Here is a 16,805-nt window from a genome sequence, read left to right as displayed (position 1 = left end):
ATGTGCATGTGAAAAATGCAATCAGACATTTTCATACACACGCCCCAGCCGTCTGTATAAAACAGTTTCAGCAGCCAGTCACTCAAAGCTACACACACACACACACACACACACACACACACACACACACACACACACACACACACACACACACACACACACACACACACACAGCTACCCTATTAGAAAAAATGCCAACCTAGATACTTTTCCACAGGGGAATGTCCAACTTGTATTGTGTACATGCATAACCTTCCTCAGGGTTGACTTTTATGTGGATATCATTCAAGTTCAACGCACACACACACACACACACACACACACACACACACACACACACACACACACACACACACACACACACGCTGGCTGGCTGTCTGTGTCGGGGGCTGTCAGTCCATCTATCAGTGTGTTTGTGCTGTCTGTCAGCAGTCTGCCTCCACTGAAGATCATCTCGTAGGCAGCTAAGCCAGCGGAGAGGCCCAGTGAGGCTGACCCTGCTCGAGAAAATAATACTAAACACATGTTAGCACAGCAGCTGTTAGCTTAGGACCAGTTATCCCCGCCGGACACACATAGGATAGATACTTTAGCAGTTTCTTAATTATTCTACTGAGTAGTTTAGAAGAAAAAAAATGACAACTAGCAAAGTCGTCCTATTGGTGTGGAAGGAACCCATGAGTAATGCAAATCCCTGATATGATACACTAAATTTTAGGATTGTTCTTCGTGTATTTTGGCTGTTAGGGAGCTCCTTGTACTTTTCGCCTGCCAGTGTTTGAGGCAGGAATCATTAGAACAAGAGGAACACAGAGATATGTGGAGCTTTTCCCCTTTGCTTTTTTAGTGCAAATTCTTAGTCAAAACCTCTTTCAATAACAGCGGCTGGCACGACAGACATGTTTGGGAAATCAACATCTGGTCATTTGGTCAAATAGTATCCATGTGTGTCAGAACAGCCTCTGGTTGTGAGTTGAAGCTCAGCTATGTTATCCAGTCAGCATCATTAACTGCTTGTCTGAGTCCTTATTAGGAGACATTTGAGGGAGTCCAGACAACGTCTTAGAACTTCCAAAAGGTCAAAATTAACAAGCCTATTTCTAATGCAGCTTTCTGTGATACACACTGATTAACACAAACAAAATGAAAACACAATCTGTTTACCGTTCGTGTCACAGAGTTAAATGTGCCATGTCGCACACTTTGCTCACTTACTAACGCTTGCACTTGCTTTGCTCAACATGAGTAAAGTAAGTGGATATAAACCTGTTTGGCCTTTTCCTGGAGAAAAATGTTGATATAGCCAAATTTGAAGTGCTTGTATTTCAGATTCTGGAATAAAGTCCAATAGATCTATAAACAAGGCATTTTCTGGCTTTAAAGGAGCAGTGTCTATGATGAAGTGGCATCTAGAGGTGATGATGTAGATTCCATCCAATTTAACACCCTTCTGCTCAACCGACCATTTCCAAGCGTGTCATAGCACAACGAGGACCTTTAGCTAACTATAGAGCCAGTGTTTGGTTTGTCTGTTATGGGTTATTGTAGCTACATGGCGGTGCAACATGGAGGAATCTGTGAAGAAGACCCACTCCCTATGTAGATATAAAGAGCTCTTTCTAAGGTAACGAGAACACAACAATTCTAAGTTTAAAGTGATCAAACACTAATGAAAACATAGTTAAGGAATATAATATTCCATTTCTGCCAATAAATCCCCCTAGATCCTACACACCTTTAAGACAATCAGCCAACTATATTTCAAAGAGTGCAAATGTCAAACTTGTCATTCGGTAGGGAAATAATTTGTTTCTAATTTTATGTAAAGAAGTTTAAATTGTATAATAGGGCAACTGTAAAGGTTTACGAGCTCAATCTCATCTGTTGAGCTTATGTTGGTCTGTTTGACCAAAAAACTGGCAACATCGGTTCTGCCTAAATACGTTGAAATGATTCAGTATACCACTGGAAATTAATCTCAGTTTCGAGTGGTATAGCCTCAGTTAACTGTCAAAAAACTCTCCATTTATTTAATTTTAAGATTTTCCTCATAGAAGTCTTAGAATAGATTAGTGCGGGGCAGTTGCCCAAAAACGCCATTTAATGTAAGCCTCCTAAAATTTTATTGGGTGTGCCAAATGTTCTCAAAAACACAGACATGATGTTGGATTATTTATTGGGTGAGAGTCCAACTCTAAGCACCTGACACACTGACACCAGGCCCATAAAGAAAAACATGAGCAGGCAGAATTACATAGGCCACATGTGGGACCCATGGAGGAGACAGCAGTCGGTTAACATTACATTACATTACATTGCAGTCATTTAGCAGACGCTTTTATCCAAAGCGACTTACAATCAGTAGTATATTACATATCATTCACCCATTCACACACTGATGACAGGCTACCATGCAAGGTGCCACCATCAGACTCTAACTAACATTCATGCAACATCCAGTCCACACCGATGGCAAGCCTTCGGGAGCAACTTGGGGCTAAGTGTCTTGTCCAAGGACACATCGACTGCCGAAGCCGGGTATCGAACCACCGACCCTCTGATTGGAGAACTACCTTACTCTCCACTACGCCACAGCCGCATACTGTGTATGTACATACACAAAAACGGCAAACTGTGGTGGGGACAGAACTTAACACTTTTGGATTTAAGTTGTATCTCTCAACCCACTTTGGTTTTTAGTGGGTGCAAGTTTTACCCGAGTCTGTAGAAACAGTTTGTGTTGTGTCTGTAAGATTAGATTTCATGGAACAGATTTGACATTACAACATTGCGAGTCTGCGGTTTGCACCTCAGTCTTCAGATCCTCCAGGATGCATCTCGGTTTAGATGTGACTCAGACGACCCCGTTGCCGTCGACCTTAGACTAATGAAGGCCTTGAATTGTCAGACAGTCAGACACAGCTACATTACTGCGGTCTGCCACACTGTCTCTCATACTTAGTTTCCTCCCTTGCACCAGCACATAGTGTATGTTTGAAAGATTACATCAGTGTTTGCTGAAGGTATTTTTAGTTGCTGCTGGATTTAGGTTTAGTGGCCATCAGCAGGTATTTTCCCAACCAAGATATAAATCTTCATGACATTTATATCAACATTTGCATTGATGTTTTTATAAGAATTTATATTATATTTGGTACGTTATGGGTGTGTTTTATTTAAAACATGAAAGATAAATATATATTAAAACTTTTAGGTAAGCTTTGTATAGTGTGGTCGCAATATAAACAGTATTGGACATACTAACTGTACTTTTTAAACACATGTAACTTGCTGGTACAGTAAATTCCAGTCATCTAAACAGTGCATATATATATCTTTCTGCATGTGTTGCATTAAAGGGCTGTCTGTAAAGGAGTGAACAGGAGTACAGGGCCTTGGTCTGGCTTTTTGAAATCTTAAATACATACAAATAAAATTTCACTTCTGCTTTAGTTGGATGCAAAATTCACTGCACTGTTTAGTCCGTGCTTTTTTTTCTTGCTGTCATATTTGCTGAATACATAATGATTTAGAAGTCAAAATAAAGTACGGAGTACAGCAGAATTTTTTTGTCTTGTGGAAACATTTTGCAAAGCTTAAGTTTGTTCTCAGAAAAAGCCAAATGCAACATATTTTTATCAGAAGGAAGTCTCGTCACTGCAGTCTGTCTGCTGCTCTTTTCCTGCACTTCCTGTATTTTTGAAACCAATTTAAAGTTGCTGATGTGTCAGTATGGTAGGTGGGCATACTGTTAGAGATCACACATTAATTGGCAAAACACAGACATTGTTCAAGTAAATAATTCTGTATACACCTGGATAGACAAACGCACACTTTGACTTCACGTTCTATAGAGTTGGCTTTACTGTTCTAGCCGACCTCTCTTTTTAGGCAAGTGTAAAAGAGCAATGCAACAGCTGATACTCAGACTCATAAAGGGCCCTTTGATTCTCGAGGCTGGGTGGGGGGCTGGGTGGATGTGTTGGGGTGGCTGGTGTGGCTTTAACACCACTACACCTACTCAACGCTCATTACAGCCCACCTGAGGCAGCTGCCATGAAAAAGAACACTTTCTCTTACACACACAAGCACCCAGTCTTGTGCATGCACTCCCTCACCTAACACACACCCAGTCTGCCTCCCTGCTAATTCAGTAGGATGATGGAGGACTATCATGACTCTGCAGGTTCAGGTGCAGTTGACCCATTCCTGGCAAATGTTCACTCCTTCATTTCTTGACTTCTCCAGCTTCTTTTCCTCCTGCTACTTCCACCTAAGAATAACAATAATAAAATCCTTTGGCTCCGATATTGAATTTCAAAGCTATATTTCTCCCCAAGTAGTATTTTACTCAAGCTGTCAAACCAATAGGAAACATTTCTCTCTTTTAGCTAGGGCAGATTTTCAACTTTGCAATGCTTGTATTTTCTATATTTACCATCAAATATGCAGAGCTTGTCCCGTTTGGAAACCAGAGATGATGAACTATGTCGAAACGCATTTTAATTACACTGTGCCCTCAGAAGGGGGAAAAAAAGTGCGCTGAAATTACGCTTTATTATATGGTTCTTCAGCCTCCAAGCCAAAAGCAACTAATTTCGATTTTGTTTTAAGGCCATCTTTTCCTCCCCTTCTCCTTCATAAAGTGGTTTCCAGGACTGCTCTGTTGCAGTCTTACCCTTTCTTTGACATGCTAGGAGCCCCAGTGCCTGCCAATAAAATAAATAGCAGCAGACTTGATTATACAGGGATGGACTGGCGAAACACTGCACCCGTTTAGTTTGGAAAGCCCAAATAGTTGAGGCCTTTTTTAACCGACTGAACCAGAAAACCCAAATGTACAAGTGTCGGAATAAGTGGGTGGCTATGTGCTGCTACTTTAGAAGGTCTCTCCTTCCTTTTTATACACCAATTCAGTCTTTGTTTGGCCAACAGCAGCCTCGACACTCCTCTCCCAGCAGAGGACAGTAGCTTCTTTTAAAGAAGTCCTCTGCTGGCTCAGCGTCTCCTCACAGGAAAATAAGGGCTGCTGTCCTGTCGGAGGGAGGGATGGATTGTGTTTTTACGAGGCCCACCCAGGCATCCCACCACCAACACCACAATGAGGGCTGGAGGAGACTAGAAGTAGAGCATTGACCATGGCACACCTTTGCCAAGATTGTATTTAATTGTTGTCTCATCTGTTTTAGAATATACAGGCCCTGAATGGCAAGAGAGCAAAAGGGGATAAAGGTCCGAAGCTAAGTTCTTTGAGTTCAGTATCTCGGTCCGCTGTGCTCACACCTTTACTACACTTCTTGTTGTGAAAATTGCTAAATGATCAGAATGTGGTCTGCGGCTAAGAGAACGGCGTCTTCTGTGTTTGTGCCAGTCGAAGGAAACAAGACTGGAAGTTTACTATAATGTTTTTTTCCCCCTTAACCTCAAAGTATGAGGAAGGGTGGCAGCTCCAGTGGTCGGATTATGGAAGTTCCAGTTGTGGTTGGTGGCGGGCAGGGATGCCTAATCAACCTTGGCTGTCAGCTTCCTTATGCTTGACAGCTGGAGTAATGAGTTGAAATTAAAATAATTAAAGTTGGATATGTAAAACTTTAAGAGAAAAATGTGTGATGAGGAGGAGAACGCTAGTTAGCCAGAGGTGCCAGCTACTCTTACACCATTCTCCTTTGTATATTTCTTACATTCTCTTTCTCTCTGTGTCTTTCCTGGTGGTGATATTAACCAAACGTCTGCTCAAAGGCCCGGCCTGTCCACAGGTCTGGATCAGATTTACTCGGGGCTTAGGGCTCTGTTTAGAGGAGTGAGGAGGGTGAAGGCTGGAGAGGGAATTTCTTACAATAGTCCTAGTTCAGCGGTTAGAGGATATTTGAGATGGAGGGGTTGGGGATTTCCCTACAGGACATATCCCTCTTTCTTCTTGTATAAATCTGTTGACTCAACTGGAGTCAAAGCAGCATACAAGAAAAATAAATATATATATAATACTTATGACCAAATGACGAGTTAATGGCTGTAATACACCTAACAGAAAAAGGAAAAGAGCTCCTTAGGTCAAACTGTTTGATACTACTGTTAAAGTGAATAGTGAATTGTACTGACATGTGACTCTTCTCCTCTTCTCCTCTTGTCTTTTCCCTTCTGCCCCCCTTGTCACATATCTGCCCATTCATACCTCAATGATCTCCCTCCATCTGTTCAACTTCTCCATCTCCATCTCTCCTGGACTGTTCATCCTACGCCTCCCCTTGAACCACTTTATCCCTCCAGTCATCCGACTCCGCTGAAGGACCAGAGTGGTCCTTGCGTCCCTCAGCAGGCTCTGTCCCCAGCCCAGCTGCCCGAGGAGGCAGAGTGCCTGACGGTGCCCAAGTACAAGAGAGACCTGGTGCAGAAGCTGAAGATCCTTCGACAGGAACTTTCTCAGCAGCAACCCCAGGCCGGCCACTGCCGCATCGAGGTCTGCCGTGAAGAGATATTTGAGGTAAAAAAAAACAACACACTTGAATAGAGGACATTTACACACACACTGAAACACACACAAACAGCATGGTAACAATGCAATTGTTTAGGTTATTTAATGCTCTTCTAGATGGCCTCATGTTGCCTAGAATATTCAAGAGGAACACAACCACTACCTTTATTCATGTTTAATAGAATATGCACCACTGTGATCCCAAAAATGTATTTGTCTGACAGGCAACCTAAATTACCGCATGTGCTTTAAACCATAAAAGGAAACATTTGGTTGACGGTTGAGGGAAAACACATTCGCCTAAATGAATGCAAACGCATTCTTGATTTTTTTTTTTTCTTCATGTGCATGGACCTTGGGTTCATAGAATTTTCCATCTGGCGTTCACAAAAGCATCACATGCTGACATGCAAACACATCCATTAAAACAATAGCAGAATGTTTGCAGACCCAGATCTTTGCATTTTACAGGCATTTTTTCACCCCGTTTACGATGTGCACCAGAAAAGGGCCCAGGGCGGCACAGAACCACTACTCATAACCGCTTTATTATTTCCAGGGAATAGCAGAACAGAAAGGCCTACACAACACCACAAAAAAAAGCTATTTCTCTTTTACTTTTCTTCTCCTCCTCTGTCTCTCTTTTTCTTGCTCTCCCAATCATTTGTTCTACCAAAGCGAGGCATTCTTTCTGGATGATTTCAGCGGCTAAAGAGATGGGGGAGAGGGGAGGGTGGGAGGAAAGGAGCTAAGGCAGCAGTGGCAAGTATTCGAGGCCAGACATAACTTCATAACTACAAGTCGAGCAATGAAAAATATGACTTCATCCCACTTCGCCGTGACAGCTGTGGAAGGGGAAAGTTAAGTGTGAAAAGCAGCCCTGCAGATCCACTTGGGGTTTTCGTGCCTGAACCAGTGCTACAGTTAACCGCTGGCAGCGTGTTCACGCAAATGTGTGCATGTATTTAAAATGAAATGTTTCACTCAGTGCACATTCCATCAATGATTCAATGGAGGTTTTCAATGTTTTGGTCACTTTGCACATAAATAATTTTGCTCATCAACACGTTGGATAACCTGAGTCTAGACATTGAAAATCTTTATGTCATCCGACTTAAAGCATCGTACAGGCACAGAGATGACAAAAAGGAAACGCACTTAATATTGGTTTAACTCCTAACTGGTGGGAGGCTTACAATGAAGAGAGGCAAGTCCAGAACTACCGGGATGCACTGGGATCTTCACTCTCATTATAATATTTATCGTTAGTAAGATGTATTTTATTTTAGGTTCACGTCTGCCCCATGCATACAGAATGCACATGAAAGTGTATGTATAAACGTAACTCATTAGCTATGTCATTAGCTACTTTTTTACAAGCAGCTCTTCAATGTGCATCTAATGCATCTATGCCTTGTGCAGGCTGTTGTATAGACTCTAAAACTGGAGTATTGTGAATGAAGTGATGATCATGCACTGAATTGTTAAGTCTATCTTTTTTGACGAGACAGAATCAAACGTAGGTAGTATAGTTAAAGCATTTAGAATAAAAACAATGGGAATCAGTGATTGGTCATTATGTACGCACATGTAAAGCTCATTCACGGCTCTGTCTGGCTGATGATTGGTTGACTGAAGGTGCTGCTGCTCTGTCATCCCCACTGAACACAGTTCATTGAGCCACATTAGTGCAAAGTCACTCTATATGTCACAAGCTGTTTTTTTGAAAAGATGCTGCTGAAGGGGTCTTTAAATTCACCAAATCTAGCGAGAAAGTCTCTAAGATGGCAACACTGGTAGTGATGTCCCTCAAATGATATCGAAGTCATCTTCTGAGATAGTTAATCCCTTGTTTTGTGTACTGCATTGTATTAAATATTCTGTATGTGTTGAATTGTAGGAGTCGTACCGGCAGGTGATGAAGATGCGTCCAAAGGATCTCTGGAAAAGACTGATGATCAAATTCAGAGGAGAAGAGGGGCTGGACTATGGCGGGGTAGCAAGGTATTTATTCACATGTTTATTTTTTAAATGTCAGCAGTTTTTTAATGCTTGTTTGAAGTGCATTTGTTCACAGTCAATCTGTGTTTGTGTTTCAGGGAATGGTTATACCTGCTTTCCCACGAGATGCTGAACCCCTACTACGGCCTGTTCCAGTACTCCAGAGATGACATCTACACGCTACAGATTAACCCTGACTCGGCTGTCAACCCGGTAGGAATGATTTTGTTTTCTGAGTCTGATGGTGGCACCTTGCATGGTAGCCTGTCATCAGTGTGTGAATGGGTGAATGATATGTAATATACTACTGATTGTAAGTCGCTTTGGATAAAAGCGTCTGCTAAATGACTGTAATGTAATGTAATGTAATGTTTTATAGTCCTGTTAAACTTGTAAGACGTGTGATGATAATTCACGTATCAAGCCGGTCATCGGATGCAAAGAGAAGCAGGACATTTATTTCTACAAAGATTCTGCTTTGACGTCTAAACTAGAATTAAATGAAATCAAATGAATTACTTATGCTTAGCCTAGTTTAAAGGGAAGTAAATCTCCAGGCTAATTTCATTTGCCATGGGACATTTTGAATTTCATGTTGATTTAAAATAAATGTTTATGAGAGATTCATAGTTTTGATTAGAGTTTCATAATGATTTATTTAGGTAAATAGATTATATTTTGCATGCTCTAAATTTTGCTGAATTTTGAAAGAGCAGTGGCTCTCCTCTCCTGTATGAAACCCTTAGGTACTGGCATTGCGTAAAAACTGAAGCTGTAAAATCTGAATCTAATATAATAATAAAAAACCAATGTGATATCATTGACAGACTTCATAATAATATCCCTGTGTTAATGTGCAGGAGCACCTGTCGTACTTCCACTTCGTGGGTCGCATCATGGGCATGGCGGTGTTCCACGGCCACTACATCGATGGAGGCTTCACTCTGCCCTTCTACAAACAGCTGCTGGGAAAACCGATCACGCTGGACGATATGGAGTCTGTCGACCCGGACCTCCACAACAGCCTTGTCTGGATCCTGTAAGACTTCTTTGATTCTAGGCAACCCATTCTTTTTCTAAATTCTCTCACTGGCAACCCAGTGTTGGAGGAAACACATATGGAACTGATACTGCTGTGATGATAGATTTGTGAATTCCCTCAGAAAGCGGTTGCTTGCAGGTGTGCCGTGATGTAGGGACGACAGGAAAGAAAATCATATAATATTGACTTGTATACTTAAGATGCACACATAAACTTGACCATACTGTCCTCTATTGACTGTGGCGCCCTCTTCTGCCAGTGAAGCTTATGACATCTGATCTAAAATACAAACATCCTTGCTGGTTTAGGGGTTTTTCTGCACGTTTTTAGTCAGTTTTCCACATGAGGATGCTGCAATGATCTTCCTTTTAATAGAAATTCTTACCTATCATAATGTCATTAACTATTATATCTGTTAAATAGTAATATCTTCTGCGTCATCACTGACCATTTGGCGGTTAAGGATGACAAATGTTGCTTTTTAACGAAAATAAAATGAATTACAGCAAATAAAAAAAACCACTTATTACAATAAAACACATTATACAAACACAGTTTACTTGTTGAGTTGCAGATTACTGACATATGCCTTAAAACATGTTGGAGAAAAAAAATGAAATAAACTGAAATAATTTCTACAGAAGCTGAGAGCCGATTCTTATTGTTTCATACCTTCTCTTCTAACCTTCGCTCCCTCCTCTTCAGGGACAATGACATCACTGGCGTCCTGGACCACACTTTCTGTGTAGAGCACAATGCCTACGGAGAAATCATCCAACATGAGCTCAAGCCCAATGGCAAGAGTGTCCCAGTTACAGAGGACACCAAGAAGGAGTATGTCAGGTAAGCAAGTTCAGTTTCAGCCCACATAACACATCACTGTTTTTTTTAACACTGTGGCATGACAGAAAAGAAAGTAATTCAGTGTCATGGGGATGGATCTGTATTTGAAGTCCCTTAAGTGTTAAATAAACTGACACTCCCTCTGTGTTTCCCCCTCTCATTCCTCTCTCATGTTCCCATGCAGGTTGTATGTGAACTGGCGTTTCCTGCATGGCATCGAGGCTCAGTTTCTGGCTCTGCAGAAAGGTTTCAATGAGGTTATTCCTCAACACCTGCTCAAATCCTTTGATGAAAAAGAACTGGAGGTACACGATTTAAAAAAAACCCATCTATTATGTCTTCCAAGGTACAATTATTACCTCAGGTACCACACTTGTCTTGTGTAGTCTTAATTAAGTGTCTATCTCCCCTTCTACCTTCAGCTGATAGTGTGTGGTCTGGGAAAGATTGACATCTCTGACTGGAAGTCCAACACCCGTCTGAAGCACTGCACCCCCGACAGCAACATAGTCAAGTGGTTTTGGAAAGCCGTGGAGTCGTTTGACGAGGAGAGGAGGGCCCGGCTACTGCAGTTTGTTACTGGCTCATCCAGAGTCCCTCTGCAAGGCTTCAAGGCTTTACAGGGTACTTATCTGTCTCCGTGTATGTTAACATGTCTCTTAGCTGGGTCTCGACCTCCAGTCCTTATGGCTTCCTCAATATCATTTTAGAGAGTTGAGGTCCTGCCCTACTACTGGTTTAGTTCTGCTCCACTAGCTTTAACGTTTCACAGAAGGATTCTTTTGTAATTTAGAAATCATTTATTAATCTTAGTGTACAGAAAATTCCACCAGCATATTTTTTTGACCAGCAAAAGAAACCCTCTGATGAGAAAGTGGTCGATGCAGCAGAGGCTGGATTAAAAAGGTTTTCAGGACTTTGTTAGCTGAGATGTTTGTGAGTAACGTAACAGTGTAAGTTGATGCTGAACTGCACCTGATGCATCCTGTTTGTGTTTTGACTGCAGGTGCTGCAGGGCCCAGACTCTTCACCATTCATCAGATCGATGCTAACGCCAACAACCTGCCCAAAGCCCACACTTGGTGTGTGTCACAAACACCTGCACGCACAAATACAAAACCTCTCAGTCTCTCAGAGCTTCATCCATATGACCTTGTTCTTTTTCTCTTCTCTCCAGCTTCAACCGGATTGACATTCCGCCCTACGAGAGCTACGACAAGCTATACGACAAGCTGCTGACTGCGATCGAGGAGACCTGTGGCTTCGCAGTGGAATGAGAGACACGTTGGAGAGTGTGTGTGTTTGTGTGTGAACATGTGTGACTGTGTGCAGGACTCTGATGGACTATTATTGTCACTGCGACGCACCGACAGGCTCCCTCAGAGCCGCCTGTCTTCCTCTCACCGCTCTCCACATTCTTCCCTTATCGATGTCTGTTTGAACAGCTGCTACAGAGTCCTCCCCTGTCTTTTTAATTCGTATTCATTTATCTGTTTGGGTTGGGTTTTTTTTTGTGTAGTTTGTATGAAATACGGAGAGCAAAGTACGAGCTGCTGCATTTCTTTCTCAACAGCTGTGGGTTGTTGTGAGTGAGCAGTTTGTTTTTGACAGCTCCTTTTGCATTTAGAAAAAGAAAGGCACCGCCCGGTCACCTCACTTCAAATTTAATTAAATCAGGAAGTAGTTTATCAACTTACAGTTTAACATCGTACAAAAGTTTTTTCAAAATTGCCCCTAGGCATTTGAGAGTCGAGAGTCATTATATTGTTTTGCAATTTAAACTGATTGAATTGATCCATGTCATGCTACTGAATCTTTAACACTGCAGTTAGCCATATCTTGCCCTTTTTTAGCCATATCAACCTCAACCAATACACCTTCCAATCCTCATGGCTGCAGAAATGGTGTGCTTTATAATGTTGTAGCGCCACAAATTCCTCCTACCTCTGTGTATTTCTATTTGAGGGGTTTCATTCCAAAATGGTATGTATTAATAGCTAATTTAATTCAAAAGTGGTTTGTTTTTTTGTTTTTCAATAATGCTCCATAATTAGTCTGATTTTCATACCAGCAGTCATTTTGTAACTGCAAAACCATTTTATTGAAATTCTCATACAGTGTGTCTTGGATATAGGTCTGATGTTTTGTGGTGTTTTTTTGGTTTGAGCTCATGGTGGGTTGTTAAAAAATGAGGGACAGACTCTGGTGAAGAAGAAGGTGTAAATCTATATATATTTTTCCCCCATAATCACTGCAGTGTGGCCACAGTGTTCTTCATGCTTAAACATTCCTATTCAAGGAAGGTTGACAGATTATAGATGAGTTCCCCATTAACTCTACTAGCACAGTATCTCATATTTACAGCTGCAGAGATGATTGACCCTCACTTTTTCGAGCCTGGTTCGTCTTCCTTTTCTCTCACGTTTGTCTCTGGCAGTTACAAGTATGCATGCTTTTCTTTTGTTCTTTTCTCTTTTTTTTTAATCCAACTCAGAATAACCCAGCACACCTCCCGTCAGATCATATGTTGAAGGGCACAACTGTCCAGATGGGACCAGGCTTGATGAGGAGCTGTTGAAGGCAGGCGTCTATTTTCAGTCCCATCGTCAGTTTAGAAAGGCAGAAGTATCTCTTTGTCTCTCCCTTGTCACTTAAGAGCACTTTACAAACTGAGCAGTGATGGCAGGAGTGCTCTCTTCACGTTAGATTTAATTATATCATTTCATTTGCTATGTGACTTCATTAGAAATATACAGAGTAAAAAAGTATCTATACACCTGTCATTTTTAGTATATATGTACAAAAACATAGCTATTTTGTATATGGTTGCTTTTTCTTTCTGTTTGATTCAAATGCAAGCATGTTGGTGTCTTCACAGACTTCTTTGCATTCTCAGGTGAAGTTTTTTTGTTTTTTTTACATTTATTTGGCTAGTGTGTGAGGAGGGGTAAATCTGGTTGTAATGAAAACTATATTTTGGAGGCCCTGTCTTTAAACCCATGATAGAGCGTAAAGGTTGGCAGTGTAAAGTGATTTTGGTCAATTGCTTTCACCTATTAAAACACACATACCTTCATAGGAGGACATGAATGGCCATATTTGCTGCTCTGAAGGTCTGTGTTGCTACTGAAATCCAAACAGCATAGACAGCAATGTTGTTTCATTTGCACAGGAGCAGTCTGGTTGCAACATGAATTTTTAAAAGCGACAGAATGGACTGAACGCTGATCGTGGCCTCAAACCCTCAGAGCCTCAAATGTTGGAGGTTGAGTGCTGCTGAACTCCTGCGTGCTACACGGTGAAAATGTTCAACCAAAATGAAAAGTCACCTAAAACCAGAGAGGCAGCAGTGAGAAGCAGCTCCATCATCACAGCCTCCATCCAAAGAAAACCTCTGCATGAATGGACGCTAAAGAGATAAAGCCTATTTATTTGCATAATTATCACTCCTTGAAAACTTTTTGAATTGGAAAATCTGTTAAATGTTCTTTTTTTTAAATGTATACTGCCTGCATTTATTTGTAACCATGAACAGTTTGTTAGCTGATACTCAGAAACCTTGAGTTTTTTTTGTTAAGTAGTCATCATGAGAAAAAACAGAGAAACGCAACATGAAATTGTTGTCTTTGTACAGTTAAATAGGGTTTATTTGAGTTTACCTTTAATTACCTGACTCAAAGGCAGGAAAGAAATGCATTACACAATTATTATAATTTTTTTTTGCACACATTATGCATACTTGGGCTCCAAGTTATAATCAGACACTTCCTTCTATTTACATAATAGTTAATGGACTGATCAAGTTTTTTTTTATGTAGATAAAACATATATACACACACGTTCTTGATATGCACACATGTATGTTTGTCCACTTCTGCTCTTTGTAACCTTGTTGGCACCATGTTTTCTGGCTGGTTCAGTCTTCAGTGCAAAAGTTTTTGGGGTTGAGAGCTTCGAAACAGGGGAAATCCCACTTTTCCCCAGAAAAGCAGCCAAATTTGTCAGACATTTTCAACAGCAGGTTGTAAAAAAGTAAAAAAAAAACGAAAGGTAAATTGTTAACGTTTCAAGCTTTGAACACCTGTGATGTGAGGAGGTTTGTGTTTAGCCTGATTGATCTGATGAATCTGAATAGATTGAGCCAGTTCTGGCCAAAATGATTTACTTTAATGCTGGTTTGATTGGTTACAAACCAGAACAAGCAGTGTAATGTTCAAGTCTCTCCCCATAGTTTAAGTACAAATTTATGTTTGTGTGCGCGTGTGAGAATGACTTGATTGAATTTAGTACAAAACAGTAAAAAAAATTGTAGTTTTTTTTTTTTTTTAAACGGCACCATGTTTTATTTCTTTTGATTTTCCTATCTGTTTTTGTATTTATTATTACAGTATACTGTATGTGTTCATAGTTTTTCACATCAGCTGCTCTGTGAGCTTGTAACTGACACCTGTACATAAGTACAATAAAGAAGCAAAGTAATAAACTTCTTGTACCCTTGCAGAAAGCTGAGCAATAAAACTATGCTGTTTGGACCTCACAGCATTATGTTTTATAGAATCACGTGTACTACTGTCTTTTTTTTGCTAAAAGTTAAATAAACTTCATAAAAATACAGCTGTATATTAGCAAAATGTAATTTATGTTGAGTTATTTATACTATTGATTTTAATGTTGCATATCAAGGGCTAGCTAACTTTACCAACTATCTACTGTCCGTTGAATCTACAACAACACATTTTATAGGATCGTCAGAGGCTTTATTTGTATTTTTTGCAATGTAAGCAGTAACAATAGCTATCAGATGAATGTAAAGTATGATTACAGTTTCTCCCTCTGGAATGTAGCCGAGTAGAAGTATTTATTAGCATAAAATGGAAATACTCAAGTAAAGTAGGAGTAGCCTTGAAGAATGAGAATATATTCTGCATTCATTGTTGGTGTATTTTCTGTCAATTGACTAATTCATTAATTGAAGCATGTCGAAAAAAGTGATAGGATAGAATTTCGAAATAATTCATGAAAAAATCATAGTAAAGCATTTCGAAAAAAGTCATAGTATAACATGGAAAAAATCGTAAAAAAGTCATAGTATAGCATGTCAAAAAATATCATAAAAAAGAAATAAAAAAAAGTCATCATGTCGAAAAAATAAAAAAGTCATAGCATAGCATGTGGAAAAAAGTCATTGTCTAATATGCATGTCGAAATAAGTCATGAAAAAAACCACAGTATAACGTGGAAAAAAGTCATAGTATAGCATGTCGAATTAATTCATAAAAAAGTCATAGAATAGCATGTGGAAATAATTCATAAAAAAGTCATAGTATAACGTGGAAAAAAGTCATATCAAAGTCATAGTATAGCATGTAGAAATAAGTCATAAAAAAAGTAAACGTATAACATGGAAAAAAGTCATAGTATAGCATGTCGAAAAATGTCATAAAGCATGTCATATTCATTCATAAAAAAGTTATAGTATAACGTGGAAAAAAGTCATAGTATAGCATGTCGAAATAATTCATAAAAAAGTCATAGTATTAGCATGTCGAAATAATTCATAAAAAAGTCATAGTATAGCATGTCGAAATAATTCATAAAAAAGTCATAGTCATAACATGTTGAAAAAAGTCATCAAAGTCTAACGTGGAAAAAAGTCATAGTATAGCATGTCGAAAAAAGACATAAAAAAGTCATAGTATAGCATGTCGAAAAATGTCAGTATAGCATGTCGAATTCATTCATAAAAAAGTCATAGTATAACGTGGAAAAAAGTCATAGTACAGCATGTCGAAATAATTCATGAAAAAGTCATAATATAGCATGTCGAAATAAGTCATAGAATAGCATGTCGAAATAATTCATAAAAAAGTCATAATATAGCATGTGAAATAATCATAAAAATAGTATAGTCGAAATCAGTCATCGTATAGTATGTCGAAAAAAAGTCATAGTATAGCATGTCAGTCATAAAAAAAAGTCATGAAAAAAGTCAGTATAGCATGTCGAAATAAGTCAAAGTATAGCTTGTACAAAAAAGGCATGAATAAAGTCATGTTATAGCATGTCGAAAAAAGTCATACGATATTATGTCGAAATAAGTCATAGTATAGCATGTCGAAAGAAGGCATGAAAAAAGACAGCATAGCATATCGAATAAAGTCATAAAAAAGTCACAGTATAGCATGTCGAAATAAGTCATAGAATAGCATGTCAGTCATGGTATAATTAATTATTATTACATTACAGTCATTTAAAAAAGTCATAAAAAAGTCATAGTATAGCATGTATAAATAATTCATAAAAAAGTTATAGTATAGCATGTCCAAAAAAGGCATGAAAAAGTCATAGTATAGCATGTCGATAAAAGTCATAAAAATGTCATGTTATAGCATGTCGAAATGAGTCATAGTATAGCATGTCGAAAAATGAATGAAGTCATAGAATAGC

At 39.4% G+C, this 16,805-nt stretch overlaps 1 protein-coding gene across 1 annotated transcript in view; it reads left to right on the top strand.

The window, feature by feature from the left end:
* LOC129096001 (E3 ubiquitin-protein ligase SMURF2-like) overlaps positions 1 to 14,909 on the top strand; it is a 54,579-nt gene extending 39,670 nt beyond the window's left edge. Inside the window, exons 12-20 of the mRNA XM_054604638.1 lie at positions 6,268 to 6,481; positions 8,373 to 8,476; positions 8,572 to 8,686; positions 9,334 to 9,512; positions 10,221 to 10,358; positions 10,543 to 10,663; positions 10,781 to 10,982; positions 11,365 to 11,440; positions 11,536 to 14,909. Of these exons, the coding sequence (XP_054460613.1) occupies positions 6,268 to 6,481; positions 8,373 to 8,476; positions 8,572 to 8,686; positions 9,334 to 9,512; positions 10,221 to 10,358; positions 10,543 to 10,663; positions 10,781 to 10,982; positions 11,365 to 11,440; positions 11,536 to 11,635 (1,249 nt within the window). The 3' untranslated portion in view covers positions 11,636 to 14,909. The remainder of the gene's footprint in view (positions 1 to 6,267; positions 6,482 to 8,372; positions 8,477 to 8,571; positions 8,687 to 9,333; positions 9,513 to 10,220; positions 10,359 to 10,542; positions 10,664 to 10,780; positions 10,983 to 11,364; positions 11,441 to 11,535) is intronic.
* Positions 14,910 to 16,805: the final 1,896 nt, after the last annotated feature.

This window comes from Anoplopoma fimbria, chromosome 9 (assembly GCF_027596085.1).
Source record: "Anoplopoma fimbria isolate UVic2021 breed Golden Eagle Sablefish chromosome 9, Afim_UVic_2022, whole genome shotgun sequence".
Lineage (NCBI taxonomy): Eukaryota > Metazoa > Chordata > Actinopteri > Perciformes > Anoplopomatidae > Anoplopoma > Anoplopoma fimbria.
This window is presented reverse-complemented; position numbering and strand designations above follow the sequence as displayed.